This window comes from Microtus ochrogaster, unplaced genomic scaffold, assembly GCF_000317375.1.
Source record: "Microtus ochrogaster isolate Prairie Vole_2 unplaced genomic scaffold, MicOch1.0 UNK126, whole genome shotgun sequence".
NCBI classification, from domain to species: Eukaryota; Metazoa; Chordata; class Mammalia; order Rodentia; family Cricetidae; genus Microtus; species Microtus ochrogaster.
Genome location: NW_004949224.1, coordinates 659,627 through 679,742, shown reverse-complemented (window position 1 = coordinate 679,742; position 20,116 = coordinate 659,627). Strand labels below are relative to the sequence as shown.

At 36.0% G+C, this 20,116-nt stretch overlaps 1 protein-coding gene across 2 annotated transcripts in view; it reads right to left on the bottom strand.

The window, feature by feature from the left end:
• The window catches only part of Krit1 (KRIT1, ankyrin repeat containing), a 44,251-nt gene that overhangs the window by 9,829 nt on the left and 14,306 nt on the right, over positions 1-20,116 (bottom strand). For both annotated transcript variants that reach the window (XM_005371773.3, XM_013355420.2), the window contains exons 9-15: positions 10,642-10,798; positions 9,930-10,037; positions 7,923-8,079; positions 6,254-6,405; positions 2,315-2,481; positions 1,543-1,630; positions 737-943 (exon numbers count right to left, since the gene is read on the bottom strand). In XM_005371773.3, the coding sequence (XP_005371830.1) occupies positions 737-943; positions 1,543-1,630; positions 2,315-2,481; positions 6,254-6,405; positions 7,923-8,079; positions 9,930-10,037; positions 10,642-10,798 (1,036 nt within the window). The remainder of the gene's footprint in view (positions 1-736; positions 944-1,542; positions 1,631-2,314; positions 2,482-6,253; positions 6,406-7,922; positions 8,080-9,929; positions 10,038-10,641; positions 10,799-20,116) is intronic.

Below are 20,116 nucleotides of genomic sequence, written 5' to 3'. Positions count from 1 at the left end.
ATAGCAGCCAGAACTAAGACAGATACATAAGGAAAAGTCTCTCTTGATTTGAGTTTGCAATATCTGGCTCCTGTCTCCAAAATTATCAATGAACTTTTTTTTTTTTTAGAAATATATAGAAAATATATATGAGCCAGATATAGTAGTGCATGCTTTTAATCTCAGCACTTGGCTAAAGCAGACAAATCTCTGAGTTTAAGGCCTGGTCTAAATAGTTAGTTCCAGGACATCCAGAGCTACATAGTGAAACCCTGTCTTAAAAAACAAAAACAAAATTCTCATATAGAAATATACATGCAGGGCTGGAGAGATGGCTCAGTGGTTAAGAGCACTGGCTGCTCTTCCAGAGATCCTGAGTTCAATTCCCAGCAACGAGATCCAGTGTCCTCTTCTGACGTGCAGGCATACATGGAGGCAGAATGTTGTATACATAATAAATAAATAAATAAATATTTAAAAAGAAAAAGAAATATACATGCAATTTGTATTTATGTAAAAATATTCAATTCCTATAATTTTTACACAAATATTAATTAGCACATTACATAAAGTTTAGCACCCTTTTTATAAAAATGTAACATATAAATGTGTCATTCTACCAAAAATACTACTTATTCAACCGTTTGGACAAAAGATATTACAAATGCAAAGTGTATGCATAGAGTGTATCTATATGCCACTTCTAGATTCTTCACGGAGGATGGCGCTATTTCAGATAATACACGATGTGACCTACCTTAGTTTCCATGTTGAGGAGATGCAGTCCTTTTATATTCACTCCTACATACACAGGGATGACTTTATGATTGCTTGGGCTTGCCTTTGTAAATATCTGTCCTGTGAAAAAAGCTGCTCCATACGTGGGGATTTCCCAACAGTTCTGTAGAAACATGCGCTGCAGGTGATGCATTTCCTTACTGACACCCTCACTCATGCTAAGATTCTGAAAACAAAGTAGAATAAAAAGAGATGTGATTTTTTTTTTTTTTTAGTTTTTTGAGACAGGGTTTCTCTGTAGCTTTGGAGCCTGCCCTAGAACTCACTCTGTAGACCAGGCTGGCCTCAAACTCACGGAGATCCACCTGTCTCTGCCTCCCAAGTGCACCACCACCACTGCCTGGCTGAGATGTGATCTTTTATAATACAAAGAGGTTAACTAGTTATTTCTAAAATCAATGTTGTCTCCAAACAAGAATAAAGTTATGGTATATTATCTCAAGTGGATTTTTTCTCTTGTAGCCTTAATATTAAAAAGAAATAAGCTGAGATCAAGTGCTGTCTTAACAGAAGGTAAGCACTTTAAAAACGGGCAAGGAAACTGCATTATTTCAGCTTTACCTCATGTCTTTACCACAAAATTCAGCATATATAAAGTATTCAATAAAAGACTTTATATTTCTAGAAATAAATACATCTTTTTAGTTTCAGTTTTAGGCATTGTGAACCAGAAAATTCACTTTTAATTCTGCTATTAATAATATTTAAACATTATAACACTAATACAAATGGCCTATAGTTTTTTCCATTTCTGGAGCAGCTTACCTTGTACTCATGGAGTATTCGATTTATCCAGTGAGGCGCTTTACTTTTCAGTTTAGTAATAGGTACAATAGATTTCAAATTTTCTTCGCTGGAAGTATACATGTCAACATCCTTTAAATAAGTCATCTTTAGTAGCTAAAGTACAATAATCCTCTGTCACAAATGGCATTAAATAATGGAAATTTTAAGCTGAATATGATTTTAAAAATGCTCCACAATCTTAATATTATCAATTTAGAGAAATGTTTTCTTTTTCAATATGAAATTTTTTTATTGAAAATATTTTCAAAAACTGAAAGATCGCAGTATAAAAACTTCAGACTAAATCTGTTTCTCTCAAACTATTTTCTATGTTGGGATTCTTAATTATCTGACTCATCATATTTTTTATTAAGTCAAATTTTTAGCCAACTTATTTAAGCACAAAGTAAAAAAATATAAATCAAAACTATAATCTAAATTATATCAAATACAGAAAACATAAGAAAAACTCAAAACTGCTTTACTAACCAAAACAGCAACTCATGTTTTATAGTTTTTTTCTTTTATTCAATGTTTTGTATGATTTAATTCTAAACCAATGTATAAACAGTATGTCTGTTCTGAGACAGTGTCTTACTATGCAGCTCAGGCTGGTCTGATCATGACCCTCTGGTCTCAGGTTCACTGATTATGAGTAGATGCCACCATGCCTGGCCAGTAATATTAAAATTGTTTTAGCTAAAGAGAATCTTGAGCATATTATAAATCATGCACTGTATCAAATACTTACTTTAAGAAACCTTGTTTGTGTTTCTTACTCTCATAATTCCCATAAACTATTTGTAACAGCAGACTTGCCAGTGTTATCAGTTTTGCATCAGGAGCTGTATAAAATCCCTTTAATAAATTGTATCTGGCTTCATCAAAGAGAATAAGAATAGCTAGTGGGTCTTCAATCTTAAAGGGAAAAATGTTTAATTTGGTTAATAACATATAATTTTCTTAAAAATATACTAATAAAATCAGGCTGTTTCATCCTAAAATCATGATGCCAACCAATCAATGCAATTCTCCCGTTTTTCAGAGTGCAGTTGGAAACTTCTTAATGATATGAATGAAAGGACTAAGATACTGCATTATGTGACATTCTGACTTAAGAATTTGGTAAAACCTTGTTTCCTTTTATGAATCTACTTTTTCTAACCACAAAATTTAATATCTATGATTTTTATTCCTCCTTTTCTCTCCCAGATGACTTTTTAGAACATCATGAGTCAAGAAGATAGACTTAGTATACTTAGATTACTTAGCTTTTTTGTTTGTTTGTTTTTTGTTTTCCGAGACAGGGTTTCTCTGTGTAGTTTTGGAGCCTGTCCTGGAACTTGTCTGTAGACCAGGTTGACCTCAACTCACAGAGCTCCACCTGCTTCTGCCTTCTGAGTACTGGGAATAAAGGCATGCGCCACCACTGCCCAGCTTTACTTACAGTTTTTAAAAATCTAATACATTTTTTAAATTGTGGTAATATATATACCACAAAACTTGCTATTTTAATCATTCGTAAGTATAAAATCCAATGCCATTAATTATATTCTCAGTATTGTGGTACGTCCTCATAACTATTGCCAAGGACTTTACACTACTCGAACAGAACCTCTGAAAAAATGGATGTCTGAGCTGGATGTAGTTCATCAGCAGTGCTAATGTTTAGCTGGCAAAAAAAGTCAGGTCCAATCCCCAGAACCCAATCAAATAAAACACAACAAAAGAACCCTCCTGATAGCCCCAACATAAGAACTTTAGTAATTTCTAATGTGTTTTCTGGTTTTATAAATTTACATGCTTTAATTAACATAAATGTAATAATATAGCATTTATCCTTTGGTCTTGCTTATTAATTTAGAATGTTTTCAAGGTTCACTCATGTATCATATATTGCAAATTAATTTCTTTTAATCATTGCATAATATGTATATATTTATTGCATTTTCTTGTCCCCCTCATTACTCAACACTTAGGTTGCTTCCAACTTTTAAATTATGAATAACACGCACTAAATGATATCAGTTAATTGTCCCAGTTCCTGTTTTCAGCCCTTTCAAGTATATACCTACAAGTAGAATTACTTCATCAAATATCAATGCATACATAGTCCTGCCCCACATCCTGTGTGTCTATGTTCATGAGTGCAGACAAGAACGTGAGGTCAGAGAACAACTTGAAGAGTTGGTCTCTGTTTTCTACCTTGTTTGATTGTTTGCCAGTGCATACACCAGGGTGTCTGACCTGTGAACACTCAGGGATTATCTGTCTCTCTGTCATCCATCATATCATGGGAGAGCTGAGATTACACATATGCACTACTGCGCCTCTCTTTCACATGGGTTCAATTCCCAAGCACATACATAGATAAAAAAAAAACTGTTAAAATTTTCTAAGCAATTTTCTAAGTACTTATAAGTGTACACAATTATCCCAGTGTCACCTTAGAAACTACTCTTTCTCCATCACATAGATTTGTCATGCTTGTCACTAAATCATGGGGACATAGATATATTGGTCTGTTTCTGGACTTCCATTTCTAATCTTCTGGTGTATATATACGTTCAAATTTATGTTAATATCACAATGTTTTGGTTACTACAGCTTCGTAGCATGTTTGAAGTGTGAATACCCCAAACTTTATTCTTTCTTCATGACTGTACTATTTGAATAGACATACTTTCCTTTACATCACCAAATATGTAGGTCAATTTGCTATCAGCTAAACATAAAATATCTTTGTCATTGAACATGGGATGGATATCTTTGTAGTTATTTAGGTCTTACTATTTTTTTCAGCAATATTTTATATTTTCATTGAAACCTTTTCTTCATATTTATTTATTATGTGTGTATGTGGACAATATGTAGAAGTTAAGTTTCACCTACCACAGCATGGCTTCTGGAGACTGAACTCAAGATATCAGGCTTAGCAGCAAGCACCTATACTCACAGTGCCATTTTGCCAGCACATATTTTTACATGTGAATCTTGGACTGTGTTAGAATTATTTCTGTGTATTTCAATTTTTTGAGTCATTCAGTTAAAGAATCTATTGAATTCATCATCATCATCATCATCATCCTGTGTGTGTGTGTGTGTGTGTGTGTGTGTTTATGTGTGTTCATGTAAATGAAGGCCAGAGTTCAACCTCAGGTGTCATTCCATGGGAAGTGTCAACCTTGATTTTTGTGACAGGGTATTTCACTAAGACCTTGGCTTCCATATTAGGCTAGCTTGGCTGGCCAGCAAGTCCTAGGGATCCATGTTTCTCCTCCCCAGAGTTGGGATCATAAGTAAGTTCCTCCATGCCTAGCTTGTTGTATGGGTACTGGGGACTGAACTCAGAGCTACTTTCCCTGCAGCTCTGAATGTTTTTATGTTTGTTGGTAGAAATATAAGTAATTTTTGTATGTTGAGTTTGTACCCTGTAACTTTTCCAAAATAATTTACTAACTAGTTTGGGTAATTATCCAGTGGATTATTAAGGATTTCCTATACATAAGATCATATCACTTGCAAATAAGCAGTTTTTCTTTTTCCTTTCTAGTCTGGAAATCTATTTCATTTTCTTTTCTAAATATAATGTGTAGAATTTCCACACTAGTGCTGCATTGCAGTGGTGAAAGCGCACATTCTACTTTGTTCCTGATCTTAGGATCAAAGTTACAGTCTCCTGAAATGGCACTGCGTTTTACAAATGTCTTTTCTGCATCACTGAGATAACCATCCCCACCACCAATTCATTCAATTAATATAATTCTAACACATGTTCACTATCAATGTTTGTTGTACTTCATAAACATTTTTATCTAATTCAGAGTATATTCATCTGAAAGGATCAAATTTACTTTTGCTTTATAGTATCAATACGTTGGCTTTATAATATCAAGATAATATAACTAAAAATGCTTAGGAAGTTTGGACATAACTGACACTTGCTCAACGTTGTCTGTTAATATCCTTTTTATACAAATAGTTGTGGATTTATTAATAATAATAATAAATTGAATTTATTTTTCTTTGACAATATTATGTGGCCTAGCAGTTATTTTTAAGTTTTTATAGATACTAGTAGGCTAATATACCTAGTTTGCTATAATTTCTCTCTTAAGTTTCTTCTTTGCCAATTTATTGTCTTGACATCTCATTTTCTCTAAATCTATAGTACTTCAATTCAAACAAACTTGCTTGGAAAAGACTGATCAAGTTTAAATTCTGTTCTTATGTCAAGAATGGTTGCTTTCTTACTGCTTAGGATAACATTCTTAAATACATTTTGCAAAAATTCTATTCTGTACCCAGGGCTTTGTAGGGTCTTTTTTTCAATCCTGTTATTTCCTACATCATCTTTGAAATTCACAAAACTGATTCCCAGTCTTAAAAAGTTAATTTCTGTATAAACTATCTCTTTAGTTGCTAAGTTCCTTATTTTACAAGGAAAAAAATGTATTTGTTAAGGTAATGGAAATAAAAGAAAAAACAAAACAAAAACAAAAATAATGAAAAACACCAAGTTTGTATACAGACCAACTGAAACTCCCACTTATGATGTGATACAAAGATTAAAAGAAGGTAAAAGAAGGAAACACTCCTAGTCTAGGAACAGCACAGTTGCTACCTCTACTATCTGCAATGGGATCTATAGAATCTGTGTACTCAAATAACTAAAGATTTCTAAGCAAACCTTTTTCTCAACTTCCAAAGGAAGTCCCACATCTCTTCTTAGAAAAAGCTGTGGTGTTTCTCTTTGTGGATCCAAATTAGTCAACTCAGTTAGTATCTCTGGCCAGTCACGAACTTGTTGCAAGGGTTTATGATAAGGCTTGAACTGAAGGCCTGAAAAAGAGCTTTTCTTTTATAAATGACACTGTAAAAACAAATCCATTATATCAATGCATAGAAACCTTCCATTAAACTATATGTGCCTAAGTAGTAGACTGTTTATAGATCTAAATTTAAATCAGTGTTTAATAATTATTACTAGCCAATTGTGGATTACTGCCTGCTTTTAAGAACATAATTTCTAATTAAATTTATTTTTTAAAGACAATCTTTTCTCATTTTACATACCTCTCCCAGTTCCTTCTCCCTCCTCCCACTCCCCCACCTTCACCCCGCCCCAGCCCCCATCCACTCCTCAGAGAAGGTGAGGCTTCCCAAGTGGAGTGAACAAAGTCTGACACTTCCCTCTGAAGCAGGACCAAGGCCCTCCCAGCTATATCTAGGCTGAGCATCCCTCCAAAAAGAATGGGAGAGAGGTATAATGGCACAAGACTATAATCCCAGCACTTGGGAGGTAGGAGAAGACCACAAGTTCAAAGTTATCCTCAGTTAAATAGCAAGTGTGACCAGCCTGAGTTACATGAAATCCTATCTCCAAAAATGAAATAAAAATAAAGAATATTTCTTGTGTTTGGGATGTGAATCAGTAGAATAGCATTTGATTCTTAGTATTTGGAAGTCCTGGCTTGACAAATAAGAATGGAAAAAATTGCAGATAATTTTGCATAAATGAAATGTTAACATAAATGAAATATATTAATGTATATTAAATTCTTAATTCCATTATAGCTTACTGAATTAAGAATAATCAGTATGATTTGGTGCTAAACATAGATAACCACCATCCATTTAATTAAATTCTTTAAGTATTTATAGTAAATTTGGAAAGATAAATATACATTGACATTAAGGTGATTTTAAATAAAAAGGTTTGACAGAAAACATAAAGAAATATTTCAATCACTTTGAGAGAAACACTGAAAATAAAGGCAAATTGTATGAATTCTACAGTTCATAGCATTCTAACTAACTGGGTTATCACAGTAGTAAACTTTTAAATGCTTGACGAAACACAGGGGATGGAATCCTGCCCATTTCAGCAGTTTAATAATAATAATGCTATACTCAAGTTTACTAGTTGTAGAGATATTTCATTTCTATTTTAATAAATAAAGCTTGCCTGAAGATGAGAGAGTAAAACAGCCACCCTGGTCAGTCTTACAGACCAGGCAGTGGTGACACACACCTTTAATCCCAGTAGCCACACTAGTTTGGAACAGAATTTGGGCAATACTGGTGCAAGCCTTTAATCCCAGCCCTAGAGGGGAATATAAGACAGGAGGAGACAGCTCCCAGACAGTCTCATTCTGAGATTCCTTGAGGCAGGATCGCCATTTCAGACTGAGGAAGAGGTAAGAGCCAGTAGCTGGATGCTTTGTTTTTCTGACCTTCAGGATGAACCCCAATTTCTGTCTCTTGGTTTTTATTCATTGTGCTACAACTAGCCCACTTCCAAAAAGGAACAATGAGGTTTAAACAGTAAAATACTTCTCCATCCCAAGTTTCCTTACTAAGGTTTTCTGAACAGATCCAAATAGTGAAACACTGCTGAGTTTCTTGAGAGAGTCGCATTCCTTCCATTATCTGCTGCGCTGTGGTATTATTGCCATGCTTTAGTTCGACAGAACGGTAGGACCCATCCATTCTGTAAATTCGAACTTTTTCATACTGGAAAAAAAGAAAAGTCATCTAAGCTACTTGAAAATTACAAATCATGAGGCTGAAGAGATGGCTCAGAAGTCAAGAACACTTGCTATTCCGGCAGAGGAATGGAGTTTGGATCCTGCACCTACCTTGGTCTTCTGGTCCCTGTCGACAATCACAAACACATGCAGGCACACTCACATACACATTAATAATAATTATGTATCACAATGCAATAAGATACTTTATGCCCAACTTCATATCCTTCATAAAATAGATGTCTAATGTGGGAACTACCAAAAACTTACTTCAAACAAGAACAGGCTGACAATATTTAGAAAACTATTACTTCTATTACAGTCTAAATTTTCTTCTGAATGTTCCATGATCAAATCAAGGAAAATCTTTATTACTGTCTTTTGTAAAATACAGTTTATAGAGTATTGAATATACAATGTAATGCCACAGGAAATATAAACTTGGAACGAAATCTAAGAACCTCATGAGAAGTAGGGCACAAATTGGATTGAGGAAACATGTATTAACAATAACTTATGCTAAGAGAAGTTCATGATGGAAGACTTTGAAAGTCATGGAATATTGGATTTTGAATTAATTTCCTTCCTCAAGTTCACAAAACCCCCAAATAGCAGTAGCATTATCGATAGATTTGTACTGTTAAAGGAGGCAGCTTATCTCTCAAGTAACCTACAGGCCAGTACATTTTGGATTAAAAGTATCCGATTCATTTGATCACATTCACAATATAAAAGTTAGGCCAGAAAATGTTATCTGACTGTATCATTAGAAACTGAATGATAGAGAAGGAAAACATAAGGAGGTCTCTATTGAGCTAGCTTAATAAAAAAAAAAAAAGCAGGAAAGGGCTAAGAATATGGCTCACTTGCTGTGAAAGCAAGAAGATCTACATTTAAATCCCCAGCACTCACATAAAAACTGGAAATGGCTGTTTGTATCTATAATCCCAGAGTTGGTGGGATAGAGGAGGGAAGAGAGGAGGGTCCTGGAAGTTAGACAAAACGGTTGCCTTTAGTTTTAGTTAGAGACCCTATACCCCCCCCCCCAAAAAAAAAGGTGGAGAAGTGGTAAAGAAAGACTCCTAACATTATTCTCTGGTCTCTAGAGCACAAACAACTACACACATGTATACATGCATGCACACACATATACACAAAACTAAGAAGTCATCTATTTCACCTCTGTGGAGAAGAAAATGAGATTTTATACACTTAACTTGCTGAAGACTATTAATGAATGGTATATAATGCTGCTGTTACACAAATGTTGCTGGGGTAAAACACACCAGTGAGCAGAACTACTTAAAATAATCATGTTAAATACAATCACACATAATTTGATGCAAAGATGTGTTGCATTCTTTTATGTTGCATTTGTTTAACTCTGTGGAGCTGTGATTCTTTGCCTGTCTAAAACACCTGAAGAGGCAATAGCAAGGCATGGAAAAGGATAGGAGGGGTTGGCAGGCAGAGAGTATAAATAGGTAGAGAAATCTGGAGGGAAAAGAAGGAGCACAATAGAACAGGAGAGGAAAACACGATGGGCCAGTAACCCAGCTACCCAGCAAGTCATGGAGTAAGAGTAAAAGAAACATTATACAGAAATAGAGAAAGGTAAAAGCCCAGAGGCAAAACTTAGACAGCATAACTTTTAAGAAAAGCTAGTTAAAAACAAGCTAAGCTAAGGCCGGACATTGATAAGAAAGAAGAAGACCATGTGTGTATTTATTTGGGACCTGGATGGTGGGCCCCCAAGAGAGTAAAGAGTGGAACAAACAACAGCAAATGATCAATTTAAATACAACATTTGCCTTTGGCTATTCAGACAATTCTTACAGGTTTGTTTATGGCTTCTTTCAATAATTTTGCAGCTTCTTCCCAGTTATTTTGTTTGTTTTCTTCACAAATATTTAATGGGGATCTTCCTTGTTGGTCTGTTATGTGCTAGAATGGAGGAAGCAATGGATGAAAAGATATTACAAATACATGTTGTTCTGAAGGAATGTTATTCAATTAAATTATACAAATAATATGGTTAAAGATTAAGTAAATATTAACCATACTTAGTATATACTAAAAAAATAGAAAAGCTACAAAATTCAAAGCATTAGTAGGATTATGTTTTGTAAAAGTTCAGTTATAGATTTAAAAGGTTTCCACAATTTTACTTTCCTTTTTATCAAATGATTATTAGTACAAATTCTAGAAAATGGGTAAATGGTTTTCTTTAAGACATTCGGGGGGAAATAAGATATAAAATAAACTTTATCTATTTTGTAGAGATATATGTAATGACTATATATAACAACACAAATGTACTGAATGTTATAAACTTTGCATTTATGTTGTTAAAATAATACATTTCATGTGAAGTATACTTTATCATAATAATTCAAAACTTATGTTAATCACAGTTAACACATACATTATACCCTATAAAGTAAAATTTGTTGTTTTTAGTTGACCTGATTAGTATACAATAAAATGCTTTTGTATTACTACTTGTTAGTTGCTGAGCATTAAAATATAAAAACAGAAAATAACTTACTCTGTCAATGTCTGGGTGGGTTAGGAGGATCTGCACTATTTCTGCATGTCCCCCTCCAGCAGCGAAGTGAAGAGGTGAGCTGAGCTGCCCATTTAAAAGGTTTGGATTGCACTTTCCTTTCTCTAGTAATATGCGAGTGGCCTCAATTTTCCCATACCTATAAAAATAGTAAAATATACATAAAAAACTCCATCAGAAATGCTTCAAAATTCAAATTTTACAAGATATGTGAGGGAAATCTAGAGAACAAATGAATAATGTATTAAGATACCAAAGTATCTAGAATGCTTGTGAATATTTTTATGTATTACTGTGATTCAATTTAATTATTTCAATTTCTGACCAAGTAAGAGAAATATCTTCTCAAAACAAGAGGAAAAAGATGGCATCATTATCCCATAAAGTACAAAAGTTAGCCAGGTGGTGGTGGTGCACTCAGGAGGGAGAGGCAGGCAGATCTCTGTAGTTTGAGGCCAGCCTGGTCTACAGAAAAAGTTCCAGGACAGACTCAAAAAAAAAAAAAAAAAGGTACAGGACCTCTGCAGGACTAGGCCTGAACAGAAACACCCGCAGAAGCAGGCCCAAGCCAGTAACCTCCATAGGGCCAGGACAGAGCCAACAACCTCTTCCAGAGCAGGCCTGAGCCAGTGCCCTTAGCCAGAGTAGGTACAAAGGAGCAATCTCCAAGGGACCAGGCCTGAGCCAGAAACCTCCCTGGGACCAGGCCTGAGCCAGCGACCTCCACAAAGCAGGACCAAGCAAGCGACCTCAACAGGACCAAGCCAAGGCCAGCTACTTCTGTGGGAGCAGGCCTGAGCCAGCGACCTTTGTGGGGCCTGGCCAGAGCCAGCAACCTCTACAGGAGCAGGCCCAAGCTAGGAGCATCCGCAGGAGTAGACCTGAGCCAAATACCTCAACCAGAGCAGGACTGAGCCAGTGTCCTCCACAAGAGGAGACCCAAGCCAGCAACCTCCATCGGAGTAGGCCCAAGCCAGCAACTTCCACCAGAGTAGGCCCAAGCCAGCAACCTCAGCAGGAGCCGGCCCAAGCAAGTGACCTTCTTGGGCACAGGCCCAAACAACCTCCAGGATTGTAGAGTGATTACTGGAGAGTCAAGCTACTTTCAGGAATGTCAAGTGACTGAAACCATGGCCCTGACTCCACCACCAGGAGCAACCATCTGAGCCTTGGATCCACTGGAACCTGAAAGAGCAATCACCAGAGACTAGACCCCAACTACATCAATCAGAGAAAAAGATGAGTAGACAAGGTAAAAACACACTCAACACCACAAAGATGAACATGAAACCAATATAAACTAGTGGCTACAAAAAAGCAGGATGAACACCACAGTACAGATGTAGCAGAAGTAAATGACCTAAAAGATAACTTTAGGAGCATGTTTGAGGCCCTTAAAGAAAAAATAAAAAAATTTTCTCAAAAAAAACTGGAGGAAAAGACAAACAAAAAAAAAATCAGAAGAAATAAACAAATCCCTTAAAGAAAACCAAGAAAAAGCAACCGAACAGTTGAAAGAAATAATTAAAGGCTACAAACACAAAATAGAGATAACAAAGAAAACACAAACCGAGGGAACTCTGAGAACAGAAAATATAGTAAAATGATCAGGAAGCACAAGTGCAACATAAGCAGCAGAATACAAGAGATGGAAGACAAAAATCTCAAGTGCTGAAGATAAGACTCACCAGTCAAAGAAAACATTAAATTTAACACATGCTTAACCCAAAATATCCAGGATATATGGGACACCATGAAAAGATCAAACCTAAGTATAATAGAGATAGAAGAAGTTCAACTCAAAAGCACAGAAAATATATTCCACAAAAATGATAGAAGAAAACTTTCCCAACCTAAAGAAAGATATGCATATCAAGATACAAGAAGCTTACAGAATACCAAATAGACTGGACCAAGAAAAAAAAAGTCTCCTTGTCAAATAATAATCAAAACACTAAACATACAGAAGAAAAGAATATTAAGAGCTGCAAAGCAAAAAGGCCAAGTAACAGATAAAGGCAGACCTATCAGAATTACACCTGACTTGTCAATGGAAACAACGAAAGCCAGAAGGTCCTGGTCAAGAGTTATGTAGACATTAAGAGACCAAAGATGCCAGCCCAGACTACTATACCTAGCAAAACTTTCAATCGCCGTAGCTGGACAAAACAAGATATTTCATGACATAATCAGATTTAACCAATACCTAGTCACAAACCCAGTCCTAAACAAAGTACTAGAAGGAAAACTCCAACCCAAGGAAGTTAGTTACATCTGCAAAAACAGACAATTGATGCAGTATATCCCAAAGAAGGGGGAAATGCACACAAAACATCATCAACAACAAAAACTAAAATAACAATCACTGGTCATAAATATTTCTTAAAACAGAATTGACACTTAAAATAGAATAAGCCACAGGCTAACAAAATGGATATGAAAACAGAATCCATCCTTCTGCTGCATTTAAGAAACATACCTCAACCTCAAAGACAGACATCACCTCAGAGAAAATGGTTGAGAAAAAATTTTCCAATCAAATGGTCCTAAGAAATAGATGGTTTAGCTATCTTAATACCTATCAAAAATAGACTTCAAACTAAAATCAATCAAAAGAGAACAAAGAAGGACATTTCATATTAGTCACAGGAAAAATCCATGAAGAGGAAATCTCAATACTGAACATCCATGTCATAAATACAAGAGCACCCTCATATGTAAAAGAAACACTACTAACGCTTAAATCATACTTTAAACCCCACACACTAATAGTGGAAGACTTCAATACCCCACTCTTACTCCTGAACAGCTCTGCCAGATAGTTTAACAGAGAAACAAGGGAACTAACAGATACTATGATTCAAATAAACTTAACAGACATCATAGAACATTTCATACAAACATAAAAGAATATATCTTCTTCTCAGACCCTCATGGAACCTTCTCAAAAACTGACCACATTCTAGATAACAAAGCAAACCTCAACAGATACAAAACAATTGGAATAACCCAAAGTATCACCATTGCTTAGGGTTAAAATTCAACCACAACACTAATTTCAGAAAGCCCACGAACACACGGAAATTAAATAATCCTAACCTGAATCACCAATGGATCAAGGAAGAAATAAAGGAAGAAATTAAAGACTTCCTAAAATTCAATGAAAATGCCCATACAACATACCCAAATTTATGGGACACAATAAAAGCAGTTTAAGAGGAAAGCTCATCGCACTAAAAGCCTACATAAAGAAACTGGAAAAAGCCCACAATAGTGAGTTAACAGAACACCTGAAAACTCTAAAACCAAAATAAGCAAACTGACCCAGGAAGACTAGAAGACAGGAAATAATCAAATTGAGAGCCAAAATCATCAGAAAGAAACAAAGAAAACAATAAAAAAAATCAATGAAAAGAGTTGGTTCTTTGAGAAAAATCAATAAAAGAGACTAACCTTTATTCAAACTAAACAAAAGAGACAGAATATCCAAATTAACAAAATCAGAAATGAAATGGGAGACATAACAACAGAGACAGAGGAAATCCAGAAAATCAGGGCATACTTTGAAAACCTGGACTCTACAAAATTGGAAAAGGTAAAGGAAATGGACAATTTTCTGGATAAATACCACTTAACAAAATTAAATCAAGAAATTAAGTAGACCTACAATTAGTAAAGAAATAGAAACATTCATCAAAAGTCTCCCAAACAAAAAAAGTCCAACCAAAAAGATGATTTCAGTGCAGAATTCTACAAGATTTTCAAAGAAGAACTAATACCAATATTTCTCAAGTTGTTTCACACAATAGAAACAGAATTAACATTACCAAACTCTTTTTATGAGGCTATAATTACTCTGATATCCAGACCACACAAAGATATGATTAAAATGGAGAATTACAGACCAATGTCACTCATGAATATTGATGCAAAAAATTCAATAAAAGACTAGCAAACCGAATCCAAGAATACATTAGAAAAATTGTCCATTATGACCAAATCGACTTCATCCCAGGGATGCAGGGAAGGTTCAACATACAAAAATCTGTCAATGAAATCCACCATATAAAGAAACTGGAAAAGCAAAACAAAACCCCACATGATCATCTCATTAGATGCTGAAAAAGCCTTCGACAAAATATAACATCTCTTCATGATAAAGGTCTTCAAGAGAGTAGGAATAAAAGGAACATACCTAAACATAATAAAGGAAATCTACAGCAAGCCAACAACCAACATCAAACTAAATGGAGAGAAACTCCCACTAAAATCTGGAACAAGACACGGCTGTCCACTGTCTCCATATCTGTTCAATATAGTGCTTGAGGTTCTAGCTAGAGCAATAAGACACCAAAAGGAGATCAAGGGACACAAATCGGAAAAGAAGTCGTCAAACTCTCACTATTTGATGGTGATATGATAGTTTATATATGTGACCACAAAAATTCTACCAAGAAACTTCTACACCATATAAACACCTTCAGTAATGTAACTGAAGTAAGAGTAACTAAAAAAAATCAGTAGCCTTTCTTTACATAGATAATAAATGGGCTGAGAAAGCAACCAGGAAATTTCACCCTTCACAATAGCCACAAATCACATAAAATATCTTGAAGTAACACTAACCAAGGAAGTGAAAGCCCTATTTGACAAAAACTTTAAGTCTTTGAAGAAAGAAATTGAAGAAGAAACCGAAAATGGAAAGATCTCCCATTCTCTTGGATAAGAAGGATCAACATAGTAAAAATGGCAATCCTACCAAAAGCAATCTATAGATTCAATGCAATCCCCATCAAAAACCCAACACAATTCTTCACAGACCTTGAAAGAACAATAGTCAACTTCATATAGAAAATCAAAAAACCCAGGATAACCAAAACAATCCTGTACAATAAAGGAACTGCCAAAGGAATTACCATCCCTGACATCAAACTCTATTACAGAGCTACAGTAATGAAAACAGCGTGGTATTGGCATAAAAACAGAGATGTTGACCAATGGAATTGAATTGAAGACCCAGATATTAATCCACACACTTTTGAACACCTGATTTTTGACAAAAAAGCTAAAATTATACATTGGAAAAAAGAAAATGTCTTGAACAAATGGTGCTGGCATAACTGGATGTCAACCTGTAGAAAAATGCAAATAGATCCATATTTATCACCATGCACAAAACTCAAATCCAAATGGATTAAAGACCTCAATACAAATCTGCCCATACTGAACCTGATAGAGGAGAAAGTGGGAAGTAGCCTTCAAAGCATGGACACAAGAGACCACTTCCTAAATATAACCCTAGTAGCACAGACAATAAGAGCAACAATAAATAAATGGGACCTCCTGAAACTGAGAAGCTTCTGGAAAGCAAAGCACACAGTCAATAAGACAAAAAGGCAGCCTACTGAATGGGAAAAAAATCTTTACTAACTCCACATCAGACAAAGGACTGATCTCCAAAATATATGAAGAACTCAAGAAATTAGACATTAAAATTCAAAATGACCCAATTAAAAAGTGGTGTACTGAACTAAACAGAGATTTCTCAACAGAAGAATTTCAAATGGCCAAAGATACTTAAGGACATGTTCAACTTCCTTAGTTATCAGGGAAATGCAAATCAAAACAACTCTGAGATACCATCTTACTCCTGTCGGAATGGCTAAGACCAAAAACACTAATGATAACCTATGCTGGAGAGGATGTGGAGTAAGGGGAACACTCCTCCATTGCTGGTGAGAACGCACTTTCTAGTGATGAGGCCAGCACTTTGGAAATCAGTATGGCGGTTTCTCAGAAAACTGGGAATCAACCTACCTCAGGATTCAGTAATACCACTCTTGGGAATATACCCCAAAAATGCTCAATCATACTATAAAAGCATTTGTTCAACTATGTTCATAGCCAGAACCTGGAAACAACCTAGATGCCCCTCAACTGAAGAATGGATAAAGAAAGTGTGGCACATCTACACATTAGAATACTACTCAGCAGTTAAAAAAAATGACATCTTGAATTTTGCATGCAAATGGATGGGATTAGAAAACACTATCCTGAGTGAGGTAACCCAGACCCCCCAAAAAACAAATATGGTATATATTCATTCATAAGTGGATAATAGTCATAAACAAAGGACATTGAGCCTATAGTTCATGATCCTAGAGAAACTAAGTAGTAAGGTAAACTCAAAGAAAAACATAGATAGACCTACCTGGAAATTGGAAACAGACAAAAATTTGGGAGCATGGCGGGCAGGGGTAGAAGGAAGGGGAGAAGGGGAGGTTGAGGAGAACTTGAGGGAATGGGATAGTAGAGATGGAGGAAGGACAGATATGAGAGCAAGGAAAGAGATATCTTTTTTTGTTTTGTTTTGTTTTTCGAGACAGGGTTTCTCTGTGGTTTTGGAGCCTGTCCTGGAACTAGCTCTTGTAGGCCAGGCTGGTCTCGAACTCACAAAGATCCACCTGCCTCTGCCTCCCAAGTGCTGGGATTAAAGGCGTGCGCCACCACCGCCCGGCTGGAAAGATATCTTGATTGCGGGAGCCATTATTGGGTTAGCAAAAAACCTGGCTCTAGAAAAATGCCAGGAATCCACAAAGATGACGCCAGCTAAGACCCTAAGCAATAGAGGAGAGGGTGTCTGAACTGGCCTTACCCTTTGGTTAGACTGATGATTATCTTAAATATCACCATAGAACCATCGTCCAATAACAGATGGGAACAGAGACAATGACCCACATCGGGACACTGGACTGAGCTCCCAAGATCTAGTTGAAGAGTGGAAGGAGTGAGAGATGAGCAAGGACTTCAAGACCATTAGGGGTTCATCCACTGAGACAGTTTGCCTGAGCTAATGGTAGCTCTCCAAATGAACTGGGAGTGAATGAGCATGGGAACAAACAAGTCTCTCTGAAGGTGGTTGACAGGTGGGGCCGACTGAGGGGCCACTGATAGTGACACTGGGACTCGCTTCTACTGCATGTACTGGCTTCTTGGGATCCTATTCTCTTTGGATGTATACTTTGCTCAACCTAGATGTAGTAGGGAGGGCCATGGACTTTTCACAGGGCAGATGCATTGCCCTCTCTTAGGACTGAAGAGGGTGGGGTGAGAGGGTGTGTGGAGGGAGTGGGAGGGGAGTGGGAGGAGAGAGGGAGTGGGAATTTTGATTGGTTTTTTTTAAAGTAATAAAATAATAATAAAAAAACAAGATCAACTCAAAAAAATCCGTTTTATGTGTACGGGTACTTTGCCTACATATATGTCTGTGAATCATTTGCATGAAATGCCTTTATTGGACCTCCTGGAACTAGAATTTCCGATGGCTGTCAGCCATGTGGGCATCATGAATGGAACCCAGCTCCTCTGAGAGAAACCTCTTAACTATTGAGCCATCTGTCTGGCACTTCAAATTTTTAATTATCAAAATAGTATACACTCTTTAAAAATTATTTGAAAAGAAAAAAGATACAGCACTAGTCCAAGGATATTTTAAAAAGTATTTTGGAAAAAAAAGATTTTGAATTGGACTTTAAATAGGACAGAACTTAAAGGGTGAAGAAAGTAAAAAATTTTAGATTTGGGAAAAAGGAGTAAGTAACACAAGATCTCAGGTGAGTATCAAGTAGGTGCCAGGTACACTGAGTCAAGACCAAAGACATGCTGAAGGCTGATTTGAAGCAAAGGCAGAAAAGGACTTGCTGTTTGGAAAGAAGAACGTAGTAGGGAAGAAGGGAAAGGGGAATCCGGTTTTCGCTGTAGTACATTTGGGGAAAATGGCATATCAAATATGGTGTAATTTGCCTTCAGCGTTTGTTTTCTTCCCCTTCACAAACCCCATGCTTTCACCATACTCTGAACTGGCACTTGTGTTCTATCTTGTCTTAGTCATATCCCCTCACACTGTGGTTTTTACTACTTTTAATATGTTTTTTCCTTTCTCCCCATTTTGTTCAGAGTTTAACACTCTATTATTATTCTGAATTAAGATACATTGTAGCTTCCTAATACATTTTAGCATTTTATTTTTGTTTCTCTTAAAAAGTTATCTCATTTTGCAGTTTCATCTTCCTTTATGTGCTTCTCTTCTCTATCAACTTGGAAATCCCTTAGGATGGTGTTAGTGTATTCTTTAGTGTGCTTTATGCCCCTAAAAGAAGGGATTAAACTGTTTAGTAGCAACTAAAAATGCATTAACAGTACTGAGGAAAAAAGGAAAAGCCTGGAGCATTTATCTGAGAATATATAAAACCATTCAATTGAGCACAACTATTGTTAAGTCTGAAAGAATGTATAATCCTTGACAAAGAACTCATCCTACAACACTGAACTCCATTCAGAAAAATACCCTTTCAGGAAAAGACAGGAAAGAAGGTGTGAGATAGACCAGCTCCAACAACAACAAGAATAACTACACAAACGTGAGTTTTGTATGACATTTAAACTTTTCTTATTTAGCTATTTAATACAGTTTTCACAAATAAGTATGAGTTAGGTAGTGGTAACTGTATCAGATTAGAAAAATGACATTTGAATCAGTTATGTAATTATCAACAATTTCATGACTATGAGAATGAGAATCTAGTTTTCTGAATTCAATAGGAAAGGGCCAACAATAACAATATAATATTCAATAATAATGATGATAAGGAAAACCTTTTCAACTTCAATTTGCTGAAAACAAAGGAATAGGATGGAGTTTTTTAGAAGTTTCATGGCACGTTTTAAAACATAACTGGATGTCAACATGTACAAGAATGCAAATAGATCCATGAACAAAACTCAAGTCTAAGTGAATCAAAGACCTCAACACGAATCCAGTTACACTGAACCTGATAGAAGAGAAAGTGGGAAGTAGCCTTGAACGCACTGGCACAAGAGACCACTTCCTAAACATAACCTCAGTAGCACAAACATTGAGAGCAACAATTAATAAATGAAAACTCCCAAAACTGAGAAGCTTCTGTAAGGCAAAGGACACAGTAAGTAAGATAAAATGACAACCTACAGAATGGGAAAAGATCTTCACCAACCCCACATCTGACAGAGGGCTGATCTCAGAACTTAAGAAACTAGAAATCAAAAAACCAAAAAATTCAATTAAAAATGGGATACAGATCTAAACAGAGAATTCCCAACAGAAGAATCTCAAAAAGCCAGAAGATATTTAAGGAACTGATCAACATCCTCAGTCATCGGGGAAATGCAAATCAAAATGACTCAGAATACACATGTCAGAATGGATAAGATCAAAGACACTGAGGACAGCTTATATTAAAGAAGATGTGGAGTACTCAGGACCGCGAGGGGTACACCCACACTCTGAGACAATGGGGATGTTCGTTCGGGAATTCACCAAGGCCAGCTGGCCTGAATCTGAAAAAGCATGGGATAAAACCGGACTTGCTGAACATAGCGGACAATGAGGACTACTGAGAACTCAAGAATAATGGCAATG